The 18774-nt window shown below is 42.5% G+C and overlaps 1 protein-coding gene across 1 annotated transcript in view; it reads right to left on the bottom strand.

Moving 5' to 3' along the window:
• Positions 1-18774, bottom strand: part of LOC138526814 (neuroglobin-1-like) — a 255568-nt gene that overhangs the window by 213893 nt on the left and 22901 nt on the right. The window contains exon 2 of the mRNA XM_069637512.1: positions 2911-3018. Coding sequence (XP_069493613.1) covers positions 2911-3018 — 108 coding nt within the window. The remainder of the gene's footprint in view (positions 1-2910; positions 3019-18774) is intronic.

Genomic DNA, 18774 nt, shown 5'->3' with positions numbered 1-18774 from the left:
TTCCCGGACACAAGCACTTTATCTGAAGCAACTGGGACTTCCAAATGTTAGATCCCACATGAACTGGGCTCGTAAAGGTTTCCGACAGTAGTTGCTGTCATCTCTACACCTGTGCCTCAAAATATGTACTAAACGCATGGGGGAATAGAACGCTCCACATCCCAATCTACTGGCACGTAATATACCTAAGGGGTATTGTGCCTAGAATTGATTCAGCTTCACTGAGATACCCTCAGGAAAGCCTTTAAACTTCGGAAAGATAGCAATAAAACTCACAAAATGGAAACACAAACTACAATTATTTTGTTGGACTTAATATGCGTTACTATTGTTAGGAAGTAGATTCTGCAGTTGTCGAAAGCCATTTACAATCTAGACCAGTCAGCAAAGAATTTAACATGGGACAAAATAGTAGATTTTTGGGATACAGAGACAAAGAAGCCAGTGAGGAGCTGGAGAATTGCTAGTTGCAGTGCATGCATTGCAAATTGATCATTCATTGGGATAACCGCAAAGCACAATATTGTGCGCAATATAAAAAATAAATCGACCTGGCAGGTCAGCTCACCATATAACACAATATACTGTAGACAAGAAGGAAGTTTGGCTTTAATAAACTGGTCAGGCAGCGACTCCTCTATATTGGATTGATTGATTGGTCATTTATAACACACTTAATACCCATAGGTTTCTAAGCGTGGACCTGGGGATCGAACCTGTGTTGCTATGCGTCGTCTTGCTCCCAAGACAAACGCATTGCCCCTAAGCTATCTTCCCAAGCCTGTTAGGTTGAATAGACTGATATTACTTTACTGATGGTTAAGTGCAAGTCATCTGTTGCGTCTTGTAGAAAAGCTGATATAGCCAGAAACCGCTATTATATACCTGTATGAAGTGATTTCTCAAGACAGCGCCAGCTAATAATTCAGACACACACTCAGTTAGTGCTCATCATTTCTTTTTTTATTCTTGGAGGTGCCCTTTTGCACGACACGTGTTTCGGCTAACTCAAGCCTTTCTCAGAGCTGGGCAAAGTCTAGTTGTAGTCATACTCATTTGTCGTAGGGTTAAATCCCATGTCTCTGTGTTAATGTGTGTTCTGTTATGCGTCGGCTCTGTCTGCGAAAGGCTTGAGTGTGTGTTCGAATTATTAGCTGGCGCTTTCTTGAGAAATCACTTCATACAGGCATATAACACAATATATGCCATCCATTTTGGAAAGTATAATTTTAAAGAAATATATAATAGGGGGTCTTCAAATCTTGGTTAAAACATGACTCTGTAGGAAGTAACATATTCTCTGATCAGAAACCCATTTCCAAAACAGTGCCACAGTCCATTACATCTGACAGCTTGTTTTTTCCCATTTCGATTTCTTTTCACTATTGTCTCATAAGTAACATCAAACCATCAAGTGATCAATTTGGACATCCACCTTTTCATAGGCAAACTGTGTCCAGAAGCAAGGGTCATCTTTTTTTACCATTCACATATCAATTTTGTCAAAACATGCATGCCATTGGAAAGAAACACACACTCTGAGAAATGTATTTTGTTTCCAGGTGTGCAGAACTTAGGACTCTGATTAAAAAAAAAATGTTCAAAAAATATGTTTAAAAAATCTGATGGGTTTTTAATCCCCAACATATTTGAAAAAAAGTGTATCTTCAATACATGTGAATTTATCAAGAGTTTTCTTTATTTCAAGACTTCTCTCAGTTAAGATAATATAGCCTAACCAAATGGGTCTGTACCATGTGGCTCTGCAGATGTTTTGGACTATGGCTCATGATCTCTCACCAGTGGCAATGCTCGCACGAGTTGTAGTCTTTGTTCTGATACAGAATTAAAAAATGAAGAAATCCTTTGAAGAGAATAGGAAAGAAAAGAAGAAACCCTTTGAAGAATATAGGAACTACCCCAATTAAAGTTTTGATTACATAAATACTGCCGTTCCTGTCTAGACCCACAAAAATCTTAACAGCGTGCAAGTGGAGGACATTTTCCTTTTAAGCATTAATCCCCGAGCTGGGGGGGTGGGGCATTACCGAGTCTGGCAATGCCCGCGGCCCATAGTTACATTTTAGCGAAGACCCCGGGGCATTACCTCACTCAGTAATGCCCCCCGGCAACGGGATTATTGCTATTAGTACCCCGGCCCGTTGGACCGCGGTACTAAAAGCGTCTTTCTTCCTTTGCGAAGCGCTCCAGGAAGAAAAAAAATTGCCACAGTGGAAGGGAAAGCGAAGTCCATTCTCCCTTTCCATGGCGTCCATTGAAAATAATTTTTTTAAGTAAACAAACAAAATGACTGTCATGGAAAGGGAGAAGGGACTACATATAGTCCCTTCTCCCTTTCCATGATGGCCATTCAAAAAATAGGAAGAAGGTAAACAAAAAAATGGCTGCCATGTAAAGGAGAGAAGGGACACATTGTAGTCATATTTTCCTTTCCATGGCAGCCTGTCGCAGATCGGGAGCAGACGCGCTGTGTCAGAAGGTAAGTGGGGGTGGAGGCAGGAAATCTGTGGAGGGAGAGGGGACCACTTACCTCATTCCCCGGCAGGGGAAGATGGCAGCCTCCAGCAGTGAGAAGGCTCCGGGTGGGCGAAATCTGGTAATCCCCCTTTCTGAGCTTTCTCATTGGCTGAGAGGCTGCTACACCCCCCGCCTGGTACTAAAATATATTAAAAAATGTAAAACTATTAGAATACATATTTATATAGAAAAATTGCATAATAAATGTATTAAAAACAATATAATCTAGGTGACAAAATATCTGTTGACACACTGGTTGTCTCTCTTATTACATAAAACAATATCAGAATTATATGACTGCAATAATTTAACACTCAAAACTATAGCGGCTGTGCACCAACCACAGGCTGACAAATACCGCCCACTGAATACCTGAGACCATGAGTTCGAAGCTCTTTGCTGGTCCTCAGCTTCTGGAGGTCGTCAACATCTCGAAATAAAAAGAAAACGTCCTTGCACTCTGGGTGAGTTTCAAATAATCTGAAAAGGAGAAGAGTGTAGATATATATCACAATGTGAATAACGCTAAATTGAGCTGAAAAAGATTGATCAAGTTAAGGGTGACTGAAATATTTCAAATAGCTTCAAATACATGGAATAGAAAAAGGAAAGACCCAATGAGATTTGTTTTGGAACTTTGTTGACAATTTATGTTAAGATGAGAAGGCAAAGCTTGTATTTTTTTTACACGATCACAAACGATGCATTTTTAGGAAAATATAGGTTTCTTTACTATCATTACCAAGGCTAGTATTAAGCTTTTCTTTTAATTCAAACTTGCATGTCTCATCTCCGAGTACAGTCACTGCCGAGCAATTAGCAGGTGATTCGAAGTCAAGTATTATGATTCAAGGTTTTTTTTAGAAAACTAGGCTCAAATGAGGTCAGTAAATGTGGCTTTAATAGAGCCTATGCAATCCATACTTCTATATAGGACCATGATCTTCAGTCCTTTCCTCTATCCATTTGACTCCACCTTCCTGGTGGGAAACTAAATGCTAGTCATAGTCTTTAGAGTGTATGCGCCCCAGAATTCTTTCTTGACTGCTTAGCTTGCTTGCTTGGCTGTTGTAGAAGCTGTCAGGATGCCATACTATTTCTCATGCGAAATCGGTACCACAAGCCCTAGTGCCTCGAATCATTTAAACATTGGCCACGAATCAGATGCTTTGAGATCTTTTACATGATTATGGTGTGTCACAGATGGCCTCAAGAATACAACAACTCCCAGATATAGTTCATGGGTCTTTATTTTGAAATCAGATAAAGGGCCTAATGGCCGTCCCCCTCTTTCGAACGTAAGGATGGGCAGTCCCATCCTAACCCAGGTGTCCCCCAAACCTAGGCTGGTACTCGATAACCCTTATTATATAAAAACCTGATCTATCCAGTCTTTATCTGGGAACAATCTATATGACACTTATGAGAGGCCCTGGTTGGATAGTGCCTTTCAATCACTCTGGGCACTCGGCTAGTCTTCCACATCCTTCCAGCCCCTTCCCTGATATTTCTCTCTCTCTCGCCCTCTCTTCTCCTCAATACTATCTCCCCTTCCCTTCCCTTCCTCCCTCTCATCTTACTTTCTCCCTCTGCATTTCTAACTGTCCCTCTGTTGACATCTCTCTCTGTCTCCTTCCTACTACTCTCCCCTCTCCTACACCAGTACTATCCCTCCTTCATGCAACTATTCCCCCTTTACTGCTACTCCTCCCCACCTTCTCCTCGGTCAACCTCCTTTCACTCTTTCATTCATTCACTCACTCCCTACTCTCTTACTACCAACCTTAAGCACATACCTTGCACACAAACTTACATCACAGTACCGCTTTCACTCACCAGCCAATATCTCACGTTTTCTACAAGTTGCCTCAATGCTCCTCTTGCTCCCTCTGGTCCCTTGGTCCACCTCCACCTACTCAGACCTCACCGGAACAACCCACACCTTCATGTTTTGAGTGCCCTCTTTCATCCATCCTCTCCTTCTTCCAACGGTTCCCTCCTGCTGCCTCCCCAGGAGAATCAATCCCTTTCTTCCCCTCCTGGCGTTGTTATAATTGACGGAATACATATATGGAAGTGTGAGCCCCACCCATTTCTCGCATTGAGGCACGCCTCCATTTGTCACTGGTGGACCGACATGGCAAATGTCCCATGTCATATTAAAGTTCCTTAAAGCCATGACATTATAACTTTTCCCAGGTAGTCGCTCCGTAGCTTGGCTACAGGTGAGCAGTTCCTTGTTGTGAAGTGGGTGGCAGCTTTTGTGTATGCACTGACACGTGGTATGGACGGCTGTGCATCTCACATAGTGGTTTCATCTGCTGATGTTGCCGGTTAGGGTGAGATGGTCGTGGCACCTCTAAGGAGGCTTCTGTAGGCTGCTCTCTTGCTGGTCCACCCCTAGGGATGCTGGTGGTTCCATAAACAGAAAGAAAATGGTTAGCATTTTGCAACAGATGTCCGGGCTTATCAATAGTAATACTAATTACAAGCATACTGGTACATAATGAAGAGACAGGGACTGGGGCCCTCCCAACGGTCACATTTCCACTCTGGGGTAGGACTGGCTCTGGCTTCCACTTTGGTAGTCCTCTCCCCCCAGGCTGAGAAGGTTCCCCATCACCTCTTAAAAGGTTTACATTTCTGACCCTGTCAAGGTGGGTCCTGGTGCTCTCAGGTTAAACCCATTTGTAGTTTGTCAGGAACCTCCATGGCCACTAGCACTTCAGCTAGCATGAGTCTTCCCAAGAGATTGGGCCTCAACTAGTCTTCTCTCTTGTTGCCCTTCTTCTTTGGCACCTCCTTCTCTTATAATTTCCCCATTTCTCCTCTCTAGAATTTGCTTTCAATCTCTCTTCTCCTCAATGATCCACCACACACCAACCTTCTTGTCCTTCATACCTCACTTTCCTCCTCTTGTTCTCTAAATCTCCTTATCCCCGTCGATTGTTTCTCGTCTCAATCCTTGGACTTCTTTGCTCATCCTCATTGCTTCATTTCATCTCATGCACTCCTTTCATGTGGTTCCCTACAGTCAGGTTTCAGCAGCAAACACTCTAGGGAAACTGCAGCCACCCATATTTGCAACTATCTAATTACAGCTGTCCACTTTTACCTCTCCCCTTTCTTATAATACTTGATCTCTCATCTTTGAAACATTGAGTAATTCGCCTCTCCTCCCAAAACCCTTCCTAGGCTGCAAGGACACCAAACTTGAATGGTTGGACTCTTAAGTCTCTGACTGCTCCTTCTGCATCTCATTGAACTCTAGCACCTCTTCGCCCACACACGTATTTGTGGAGGTTCCCCAAAGATAAGCCTCAGCCCACGTACCTTTACTCTATATACCTTCTCCATATTCAAAATTATCTCATCCTTCGGCTTCAACTATCCCGCCTTTGTGAAGGACATGCATATCTTTTTTCTATCCCTCATTCACTCCTCGCATCTCTGAATGCACATCCCCCCCATCACAAGTTGGTCTTATGCTGCTTGATGTTAAACTTCTCTGTAACTGTAATCATTTCTCTCCTTGCCCCTAATGTCAACCTGATCACCCATCTCCATCCCTTGTATCCTACTGTGGTAGGTCAGAATCAGGAGATGGGCAAGGAGGCATGAACTCGGACTTCTTTTATTCTTTCTTCAACATTAAAAGACCTAACCTTTCCCCAAGTCTAAGACTTTAAGCCCTACTCTAAACAAAGAAACCAATAAAAAAGGGTGCTCCAGTGTGCCTTACATAAATGAAGTCCTCAGTCCAGAATCATATTCTAACCTAGTTTCTTTCCCTACCTCTAACTAAAAAGAAAAACACCAAAGTGAAGAGCAAAGTGCTTGGTGGCGAGTGGTCGGAGGCTCGGAGGTCTCATGAGGACTCTGCTAGATTCAATCAATATTGTATTAATAGCCTCTGGGAATCGATCAGCATCAGACGTCATTGGGTACAATATCAAGCACACAAACAAACTCGACCAAGGGAGTGCGTTAAGAACTCGATTTTGATGGGCGCGCTTACTTTCAGACTCACAAGAACATTTTTGTAAAGCCATATATATCACATCTGAACTTTAATCAAGATTGTTGCCGCAGCTGCCGAATTCGTAACAGTAACAGTGACCGTAACTAAACTTTGATTGAGGTGGCAATATGGAAATACGGTTTCACCGCAGTTATACTGTGGGGCTTGTGGGACTGACTGGGGACCAGTGTGTGAGTAGTAAAGTGATAGTGAGGGCTGGTGGGTCCTAGCAGAGCAAGTGGTTACGGACATAATCGTCTTTTCAGTTCCCAGCTCCCAGCCTTCTCCTTCCTCCATCTTCCCACCCTTTGAATCACGGATATGAAATACAGAGCTAGAAAGTAGCGAGAAAGTATACACAGAGCTCGATAGTACCCAAGTGTAGAACCCATTGATTTGCCCTGGTTCTTTGTGTGGAGAAAGGACAATGATTTCGAGGACACAATATCTAGCCCAAGTAACTGGTGGTGACGACTGCCAGAGTTGAATTGGGAATAAGATAAGAAACCATCGTCGCACATAAAAATCCCCCAACAAAAGAGGTGACTGCAGACCAGGTACCTTTGAGCCTTTAGTGGGGGAAAGGGAAGGCCAACATTTTTTAATTGAACTAAAAATAACAGATGTGACTGCAGGCTAATTGCCTTTTTAGCTTCTTAAAATACAAAGTGGTGGAAAAAAGAGCAAGTAGTGGGCCACTGATCCGGACCAACAAGCTGTGAATGTACAATCTGAGAAGCGGTCGGACAACTGAGACACGATCAAGGAACCAACAAAGTCTACACAGAAGAGCAAAAAACTAGTTTTAAAAATCCACACCTGTGACCAGAGAAATGGCTGAATTGAGTCATTTCGGAGGGAAGAGTGTTTCGTTTGATATAAGCGGAAAAGTTCCCCCTCCTAAACAGGGAGAGGTAGTGCCACGGCTGAAAATCCAAATGAGTCCTTCGACTATGAGTCAAATATAAAAAAATAAGGTCCAAAAGAGAGACTGATCAAAGAAGTAAGAATAACATCATTGAGGAAAGTTTAAATCTGCCCGGAAAGCTTTGTTACCCACGACAAGTGACCCAATAGGTACAGTGGCAATGACTCCTGGAGCTTCACACATAGAATCAAATTTATTGTCAAGAGCCTCAATGGCCCAACAATATTTTTATGAAATTGATGTTGAATAAACCGCTTGGAACACTAATTCCATCAAATAAAGTGGTGATGAAAACTCCCCAAAAAGCCACGCTGGACACACTGAAGCACCCACTGAATGTGAAAGCTATTAGTGGTCCACCTTCAGAAAAAAACAGACACCTTTGAAAAGGCTCATGTATAAGATGGTAAACGATAACCCAATGAGAAAAGATCATCCACATAAAATCCCAGGGGCGAAATGAGCGATGTAAGTCTTTTAGGAGTGGCATCAATCAGGCTTGGAAATACCGGAGAAAGGGTTAGTAATGCCACAGGAATGTGACGGAACAAAAGTACAGCATTCAAATCAAGGCAAAAAATATGACTTGGTAGAATCAGCCTTAAATATGAATCAGGACGAAAAATGTTCATTCTTAACTGAACATTGCTCTCTAAGCACAATTACACAACCAGGTCTGGAAGCATCACATGTTCTTCACAAAACGTTAGTGGAAATGGATGATAAAATCAGGTTATGGGCTCCCTCAGTATCTGCTTTGAACCTAGTACTTGTATGAAAATATTAAAATAACCCTTTCTGCAAACACACTACAACTCAGTGAGATCAAAATCAGTTTGCTAGCAGTAAGAGAAATCCAAGAAGAAAAATAGAAAAAAGAGGCCAAAAATAGGGAGAATCAACTTAAGACAGATCAAACATTGTCAAAAATGAAAGAGAAAATAGGAACGATTTCTAAGGAGATTGGATCTATTTCAAAAACATTATCAGAAACTGCCTTGACTTTAAATGTTGACAGACCAAGACAGAACTTTATGAGTACCAATTTGATAGGTGAGGTAACGTCTCACAAGTACCAGAAGTAAGGTCTACAACGGTGCAGTCTCTAGCTGTCGAACAACTAGCAGATCTACGGGAGGCTTGTAATGGTAGCTCTATTCTGCCAGTTCTAGAGGATGACGCTGCTTAAAATCTATTGGCTTCTACCCATTTAATCAATGAAGATCATTTACAGAGGAAGGCTAGGGGAAAGTCTAGAAGAGGAAGGAAGGAAATGCGGAGGGACTCAAGAAAGTATATGCAGAATTGAATGATTGAGGAACAAAACAAGTTAATGAGAAAAATGTTGGGGGAAAAAGGACCCTAAATTAAGAGCAATTCATCGAACAAACAACCGTCAAAGGTTAATGTGCTCTGCAAAAATACACACATAATGCTGTCTGAATCACCATCTAGTGATATGTCAGACATGGCGTCACTGATTCTATGACAATCATCGACGTAACACCTTGAAGACGAGGATGAAGATTATATTGAAAGAAATTTGAGTAAAACTAAACAGAAGAAGCTGGAAAGATGTGATAGCTAATGTAAGGGTCAGATAAGGAACAGCCGGGAGTGTCGGGGCTGTTGAGCCAGGGAAGTGAACACAAGAAGATGGCACTACAAACTGAAACACCAGAGAGAAATGGTAAAGAAAAGTACCCCTTGTTTAAAGAAAAGACTGTCATGCAGAGAAAGAATTTAATGGTGCAAACATAGACTAGTTGAAAAATAGAATCAAGGATAATAATTCAATTCTGAACAAAGAAAAGCTGCAAGAACGGAATATACTACTGAAGGGGACGTGGGAGCCCATATTTTTTTGTGGTAGGAATAAGTATTTAGGCTCAGGAAATCAGTTGGGTGTAACTCATCCCAAATCAAAGAATGTAGAATGTGACAACTACTCCAAGGTTATACCCAGACATGCGAAGGGCAAAGAAAATCATCTAACACACCAAAGCACTCATTTTATGAATGTGACAGAAATGGCTAATAAAAAATACACAACCGTGTCTGAAGAAAGTCAAATATCTTCAGAGCCTTCAGAGTCGTTAGATACGAGGAGGGAATCTGCATTTGCTAAACTAAGGCTATGGTTACAAGGAAAGTCACATATCAATAATACAAAATTAATAAAGGAGGGCGACTGTGAGAAAGAAATTAAAAGTCTATAACATTTTTAATGATTCAATGTAGCCGCATATTGCTGGCCAATGACACATACACGTTAAGGAACAAATGAAGAAAGATATACACCACAATCAATCATAATGGAAGATAATACATAGGTAAGTGCTTCACTGCGGAAAACAGGAAAAAAACAATAAATAATGAAACATATAACACATTATTTTCCTTTTCAGTGTGGTTCCCTCAATAGATAACCCTCTTGAATCACAATCTGACAATTGAGTCCAAATTGAATTGGGGACAGAATAACAGCAGAGTTGCTGGTTTCCAGTGAGACAAATTGACGGGGATGACCCTAGTGTACAGTATACTAGGTGAGACAATCGAAATATAAACGGTTGCCTTCCAATTTATACAAATCCTGAACTCTGAGTTGGGGGGACAAACTGTTCTCCCCAATCCTAGTTTCAACTAAAGTCCGTAGTGGGCTGGTTTTCATCAGGACTGGTTTCCTGTTTCTGAAAGAGATTTCATACAAACGAGATAGAGGCTGGTGTCAAAAACCATGCGCTGAATAACATGTGTGTCAAGCATATAAACAAATATATAAAAAAATTTAAAATAGACCACAAGGTGCACTTACTTTCATGCCATTCAAGTGTGTGCATGGTATACTATAGGCATCATGTGTAGATCACCTGCAGTAACCTGAAAAAAAACCTGGAGGTTTAAATATCCAGCATAAAATGCATGCTTAGCCTAAATTGAACTCTAGAAGGGGGAGGTATAGAGGTGTACTCACTTGCTGATTGGAGACTTCATAGGTCGTATTTGTAACGGTGTTTGCCTGGTAACACACTGGAAAGGTGGCGAGGGCAGAGAAGGAAATTGAGAAAAGAAGAAAACAGGTAGGACGAACGCGTTAGTGTGGATTCAATGCGCTAAATATAGAGTGCCAAGGTGTAGGCAACAAGGGGTACTTGAAAGGGGGAGCCGGGTTAAGCCGTCACCCTCTGGGGCCAGGGGTTACCTTAGCAAAGTAGTCCAGGTGGGCTGCATAAGAAAACGCTGCCTCTAAGGCCAGATAGAATGGGCCATGGGTTTGAAGCCAGAAAAATAGTTGGGCAAGGGCATGGCCTGAAGGGCCAAGTGGGGCCCTGGTGGCCAATGGAGCACTGTGAAGACCATCCGGTGTGGACACCGGATTGGACACAGGAGGGCTGTTACCAAGGGAGCAAGTTAACAGCGTCATATCAACGCATCTGCGGGAATCGGCGGTGGTGAGGAAAGCCACTGTGGAACTGCTGCCAGGGGTGGAAACGCCGGGAGGAGCGGGGAGCACAAGGGTAGCATAATGTCCTGCTGGTATCTGGTAGCCATGGAAACCATCTGTTGTAGGGATCGGATTGGACACTGTAAAGCCGCTGGAGGAAAAGCAGTGGGGTAGTGTCATGGCAACGGCATAGTGTGACCCAACACGTGTGTGCTAAAGAACATGAGGAGGTACACCAAAACAGTAGGCTACACAAGGGACATGGGGACACGCCAACCTGTAGGGAAGGGGTGGGGAAAAGGCTGTACATGGGGGGGGGTTGTTTAAACCCAGGCAGTGTGGGTGGGGACACCCAATGGCTGCCATTCTTCTTGAAGGTTAAGGCCAGTGCGAAAGGTGTCAAGTGTGTATAACCAAAATTGTTCTCTTCTGCCCAGTTTGGTATCAATTTCATTGGTGTTGGTTCCCTGTATTTTATCCACCACCCACCATTTGATGTCATTTTCATTGTGGTTCATGCACAAGAAACGTTCCACCAAAGGTGCTGAGACAGTCTTGGTCCTGATTTTGGATCGGTGCTCAGTGATCGTAACTCTCACTTATCTTGAGGTTTTGCCTACATAGGATTTTTGGCAGGGATACTGAATCACATATATTACATTGCAACTTTTGCATGTGCTATGAAAGTCCAGATGCCAGATTTTGTGGGCTACTTCAAAGTTAAGCATTTTCATTGTGAATTTGCACATCATACAGCTATCACATGGATAGTGTCCCTTGACAGGAGGCAATCCCATTAGTGCTCTCAGGTGGGTCGGACCTTTGTCATGGAGATGGTAGGCCGACAATTTTTACCTTTTTTTAATGCAAATAGGGGGGTTCCAATTCAGGAGAGTTGAGTTGGAGGATATGCCAATTCTTAAGGATATGTTTTTAGGGCATTACTCTGAGGACTGAAAGTCGTGACACAGACAGTGCTGGATGTTTCTTTTTTATTGGCTGATTTTGTCCAAAAGATGGGTTCTGTCCAAAAAGCTTGCTCTTTTTCGACATTTTCTGAAACCATGCCTGGGATAGCCCCTGTCCAGGAACCTATTAAACACAATGTCTGCTTCCTTTTTGAAATCCTTTACAAGGGTACAATTTCTTCAGACCCACAGAAACTGTCCAAATGGTATGTTGTCCCTTAGTGCCTTTTGGTGGAAACTCTGGTGATGTAGGATAGTATTTTGGTCAGTAGATTTTCTGAATAAGCTGGTCCCCAATGTACCATCAATCACCTGATAGTCAAGTCTAAAAAAGGAATGAATTCAGTGTTTTAGCACATGGTGAATTTCAAGTTGGTATTGAGACTGTTGACTGAATCAAAAAAGGTTTCAATGTTGGCCTCTCTTGTGTCTCTTACAAAGTCACAAACTGACGACCACTTGGGGTTAAATAGAGCATCAATTTTGAAGATCGCACGAGAGATCCCAGACCTCCATTTATTCTCATCCCAAGATATAGAATACATTCTCTTTCCCTACGATGAGAATTCAAAAGTAATGGAGATTGGTTTGAGACAGCACTATTAGGGGCTCATAGAAACTTCCACGAATTAGGATACAAGATCACAACACAAAAGCCTGAACTGAAAAAGAGATTTGCATTTGAAGAGGTCACCTCTACGGGGATAAGGAGTAATTTCCAGGAGTCACAGACTGACTTATATCTGCACGAGGAATTAAATGAGAACCTGAAGAGGGGCCACTGTGTACAGTCTGCGCCACATCATGGCTGGCCTACCAGAAATGCTCACTCAAATCCTCCCAGAAATTGATGGAGGGTAAAATGTCTCTCTAGTTCACGGTCAGATAGAGCTTCTGAGTTGGAATGCGCGGGGCTTCCGATGTTTTACCAATAGATCAACATGTAATGAGATATATGGAAAATATGACCTGATACCATTGCAGGAAAACTGGCTAATGTCAAGATAAATATCAATGGTTTTTCAATAATCGATCAGTATGCTACTTGATCTAAGGGAGGCAGGCCATCTGGCTGCATGCTGACAGCAGTGCGTAATGCTAGGATAAGGAAGATTGATGTTTTGAAAAACCAATATGCAGGTATCTTGGCTGTTAATCTGCACTACAATACTAATGAAACAAAGAGTGAAATAACTCTGATTAATCTATATTGGAACCTCGCGAAGTCCAACTTTGCTTTGTTCTTGTCTCAATTATCTGAGGTTTTGATGGAAGCACGTTATCTAAATGAGGATGCGAGTATAATTAGAGTAGGGGATTTAAACTCGCATTGTCTCCCAATTCATAACAAACTGCCAAAGAAATCACAGTTCAAAAGGAAATGGGAAGCTTTGCAGACAATATATCCATGACCGGAATATATTAATAGAGAATGGTAATGTTATTGGGGATTGCCAACTAGCCCCTTCATGAAAAATGTGAATGTCTAAATCTGTCATTGATTACTTAGTTTTATCTCGAGATATGTTCCAGAAATGTACATACATGGAAATTAATAACACTGATAAGCACGATCACAATATGTTGTTTGCTAAATATATATATTAACAGATACTGAGGCAGAAAAAATATTTGCTCATAAATTGGAAGTCAATCAGAGTGGGAACCAGATCTCAAAGTTTAGAGGGGATGGAACAAAATTCAATAAAACCCCAAATGATTTCATGGTTGGATCAGAGGTTAATCATTTGGAGTCCATTTTTACTCCAGCCAATTTCACAAAAGTAATTCGGTATCATGACAAACCGATATATATGGGTCATAAACTGGGCTCTGTTTTCCCGCATGGTTTTGATGAGGATACCTGGCTTAAAAAGAAGGAACTAAGGAAAAGCATTAGAACTCTGAGAAAGAAATGTAAATCAACAGCAGAATCTTGAAACTTAAGAAAAACCTGAAGTCCGGTTATCACAATTGGGCGAGGGGCTCTAAATACCTGGGAGATCAGAAAGATGGAGAAGCCATGCTCAGTACCCTAGTATGTAATAATGCAAACAAATTCTGGGCATTTATAAAGAAGAATCAAGGAATCCAAATAAAACAGCAATTCAGTGACAGTAAGGGCCACGATAAAGCATTTTTGTAGAGCTCTATAGAAATTCTGGAAATAGCATGGAAGATCTAAAGGATAAAGCGCATTAATCATTACATCTGACCGGGGAAGTAACAACAGAAATCATAAAGACCTCAAGAGCTGCGGGACCTAATGGCCTCGCAAACACCATATTGAAGTCTAACATAGATCTCTGGTCCCAATTCTGTTGACACTGTTTAAGAATATAATACACAGCAGAAGCTACCCTCTCAGTTGGAAAGCAGCAATAATCATTCCAATCTACAAAAAGAGCAGTCAGGCAGACCCAGAGAACTGTAGCCAGATTGCCCTATTGGATGTATCATTCTAAAAGAACTTAAACATTGGGCAGACTCCTTTAGGATCCTGTGTAAAGAACAGATTGTGTTTAGGAAAAATATGTCAACTTCCTTCATTAAATGGCCTAATAATAAATATAATGAGGGGGAGCCCTAGTCAAAATACAATCTACCTCTATATGTTGCCTCAGTAGATTTATTGAAGGCATTCGATACAGTTAATAGAGATCACCTGTGGCATAAATAGAGAGACTGGGGCATTTCACCTGGCCTCCTCTCACTAATAATACACCTGCATAAAAACTCATATATACAAGTGAGGTTAGATGGGGCAGGACACCTATCAAAACGAATACAAACAGAAAATGGGGTGAGGCAGGGGAACATTTTGGCCCCCTGTCTCTTAAACCTTTATTTGACCGACTTGAATGAGGCACTTGAGGTCCGGGCTCTAGCAAGCCCTAAGGTGGGCAGGTGTCACGACCTGAGTTCCACGTAGATTAGTATACCTCTGTCCCCAAGCACCAGTCAGGGAGAAACACTAAGTACTCGCTGACCGGTTTTTGAGGCAACAGGTGGGAGAAACAGGAAACACTGGGTCCCAGTTGGCTGCAAAGAAAACACCAGGTTAACGGATTGGCCACAAGGTATTTACAACAAGCACCAATGAATAGAAAGTAAAGACACCTACCCTTGGGATGACCGATGTATGTTTTGTGCCTAACTGTTCCTCCCGGAGGGTCTGGTGGGCCGGTGCGGGGGAAAGGATAGGCCCAATGGAGACTGGGTATGGAGACTAAGTCCTGATGTAAGGATAATTCAGAAAAGGGGAAAGCAAGGGCAAAGCTTGATAATGTTCCAAAAAGGATTTAAGTTTTCAGATGGGGTTCACAATGTGCCAAATCCAGGGGTAATCCAAAGCAATCCAAAGATGCAGTCCAAAATCCAGGCAACAGAAGATAGCAGTCCAAGTTCAATCCAAGCGTCAAATCCAAGAACAATCCGATAGAGCAACGAGGTCCAGAATCCAAGGGGTCAAAAACCATGAAATACAGAGCACAGGAATAGCCACACGCTGGTTTAAACAGCTGAGAAGCAATGAATGAAGGGCCATGCTCTCTTTATTCTGTCCTTCCGGGTCTGGTAGCCAATTGCAGGTGGCTTCTGGTCACGTGACCGCTCCCTTCTAGTCACGTGACCGCTCTTTTCTGGTCACGTGAGGGCTTGCGGGTCACGTGACTGTTCGGGAGGCCGCACCCAGCAGAGTACCACAATATGGAGCGAGATACCCTGGCGTTTCCAGGCGGAGAGGGGAAGTTCCAAGACAGGAGCGGGGAGCGGCGCCATGGGAATCCCAGAAAGCAGCATCCTCCCGGCGGCCGAACGAGCACAACAGCAGGAAGAACCCGCACCTCGCTTCGCCGCTCGCACTCTGCAGGACCAGGTAAGGTAGGAGAGGTCATGACAGCAGGAGGAAGGTGTGTTGGATGGCATACATGGATGACATCCTAAACCTGGACCGCACAACTCAAGGCTTACAGCAACTACTTCTGGGTCTAGAGACTTATGCCGAAAAGAATGGGCTCTTCATTAATCCCATAAAATATAGTGTATTGCGATTAAGCCATCCATGGAAAAAAAACTATATGCACAAAATGGTTTCTAAATGGTGAGATACTGGTAAGAACAAAATAACCAAATATCTGGGATTCATGTTAAATTCACACCCTCAAATTGAACTAGTCACGAATAGTCTAATAGGGAAAATTGATCAGATGACTTGTCAAGCGAAAATCTTAATGAGAAGATACTGTAGATTTTCAATATTAACCTTAATTAAGTTCTATAAGGGAAAAGTCATTCCAACGCTACTGTAGGGCATGGATATCGAATCACAGGCCTGGCAGTTGAACTGGGTAAGCTAGAAGGAAGTTTATGGAAAAAGTCCTCAGTCTTCCACAGTCGCCGCCAATGGCCTCTCTTCGCTATGGACATGGAATGAGTTCATTGATTGTTCATTTAGATTGGACATTTTTAGCTATGCATATCAATTCTGGTCCTTTTTCCTGATGCTCTATATGAAAATGTGCATTCCATGTTGGAGGGGGTGTCAAGCTCTTATGTAGGAACCCTACAAAGGGTGGTGTTGGAAATTCTGACTAGATGTGATAAAACTGTGGAAGACTTGGTAGCGAATTCAATAGGTGTTAAAAGAATTCTATTCATAATGGACTGGATAAAGACGATAGATGTCATGCAAAACTATAAGTTACATAATAGCTTCTCACATTTAGGCAAACTTCGGGGGATTTTACCAACATACTTAAGAAAGTTTCCTGTTGCCAACAGAAGAGGAGATTTTCTGAGATTCCAAATGAATGTATTACCATGTAGGCAATTATTAGCAGTGCTCCAGAAAGTCTCAGGATTTAGCAATGGATGTACACTGCGTGTTGGGCAGACGGAAACATTTTGATCAAATGCCATGGAACGTTAGAAAAAAGAACTAAGGTGTTCAGACATTTTTTGAACTGTGATGATTAGCTTGAAACTGAGGACTTGTGGTGGAGGTTGTCCTCTGGACATGAAACTCTGTTGACCTTAGAAACAATTAATTTGATGGATGAATTAGGTTTTCTGTGTTAGACTGATGTAAATACATTCATATGTTCATAGGACTGGTTAGATAGAGGCTTAAGAATTTTAAGTAATAAGAGTTTTAAATGATGAATTTGTTGATTTTTGTTGACTACATGTGAAAAATAGTTTGTATTTGATTGTATCACATTCAATTAAATAAATTAAAATACACCAATACAATCAATACTTTGGGACATTGGCCAACGAAAAGGGGTGGCTGATGGCTTCTGGCCCCACCCCTTTCTCTCTTTACCATAGGCCCTTGCTTTTGTCCACAATTTGGGGCAAATGTCATCTTTCTTGTGTCTTTCTGACTTCCCCAGTCTGGGGTCATCTCAGTCTCTTCCTCCCCACTCTGGGACCCTTTTCTTTCTCACTCCCCACCCTGGAGCGGTCTCCTTCTTTCTCCCTACTCTGATGCTCAGCCCCCCCCCCCACCTCCTGGGTTTATCTCTTTCCCTCAACCCACTCCAGGGCTTCTCCGCTCTCTCCCCACTATGGGGTTTCTCTCTGGATCAACTCTGAAGTTTAATTTGTCTCTTTCTTTCTTTGCACTCCAGGGTCATTCCCCCATTGCAGGGTTTCTCTGTCTCTTCCTTGCCACTCTGGGACTGCTCTGTTCTCTCCCCACTCCGTGGCTTTTTTCTCTTTCTTGCCTTCCATTCTTTCTCCACTCCAGGATTTATCTCTGTCTTTCTCCCCAATCTGGAGCTTCATTATTCTCTCCCCACTTTATGGTGTGCATATTTCTCTCTCCCTGCTTTGGGTTCTCTTTCTCTTTTCCCACTCCTTGATTTCTTGCTTTGCTGCCTGCCTCCCGTTCATCTGGAAATGTGCCCCCATTTCACTCAGCCAGAACTCTGATCTCCAATATTGTGCTCAGCAAACTCTATTGTTGAGCTTATGCTTTAGTATCCCGATCTACTCCTTCTCTTCCCAAAGTAAAGTTCTCAGCTTTACTATACACAGCCTCTACCAAAACACCAACACCATGATGGCTTGCTCGCCATGCAAAAACGTCCTCCCTTCAAGTTACTACTCCTTGTCTAAAAACGTATCAATGGACTTTCCAAGTTTACACTGATAGCTGCATCTCTCGCTACTCCCCCTCTGCAAAACTCCTTCTCTCCTCAAGCTTTCTATGAATGTATTAAAGTTTGTATAAAGTGCAACATTCACAATAGAGGATCTTGGCACTGAAAGAAGACAACAGATGTACTGTTTGGACCGTGAGGCAGGATCTGGCTGAATTGAGGGAGGGTATAGCCAAGTTCCCAGAGCCATTCTGAAGGAGAGAAGTGGTCTTCTCTGTTGCAGATGGAGTTCCAGGTTCTTGGGTCGAAACTGCAGGGCCGCATTACCTTATGAGGTGAGTTTTGGGAGGAGCAAGAAGACGTATATAATAATTGCAGAGATCTTGATGTAGGTATTTCCTAAATGTCTTAAGTAGTATAAAGTTGGAGACAATGCTGTAGTAGGCACTGTGTACAATCCTGTATGACCACTTTGACCTCCTGTTTGCAGCTCTACTAAGGCCTCCTGGTATCGGTAGTTTCAACAAACGCAGGATCAACCAGAGTCTCTCGAGTGAGCACCCACGTGGTGCCGGGCCCTTCTGCAGCTGATTTTCCCTTAAAGTTAACAGTTCTTTAAACGTACCTTTTTTGCCACTTTGCGATTTTCATTCAACACAGTTCGGCTTTTTATTTAGTCTCTCCCCTCGACTCACCAGCTGTGATGAACCGCTTGGCTTCTCTTGTATCTGGAGTCAAGGATGGCACCACAGTAGCAGGAGTCT

Source organism: Ambystoma mexicanum, chromosome 14, assembly GCF_040938575.1.
Source record: "Ambystoma mexicanum isolate Mex_15411 chromosome 14, UKY_AmexF1_1, whole genome shotgun sequence".
In the NCBI taxonomy this organism is placed as follows: domain Eukaryota; kingdom Metazoa; phylum Chordata; class Amphibia; order Caudata; family Ambystomatidae; genus Ambystoma; species Ambystoma mexicanum.
The sequence above is the reverse complement of the archived record's forward strand: the minus strand, read 5'-3'. Positions and strand labels throughout refer to the sequence as shown.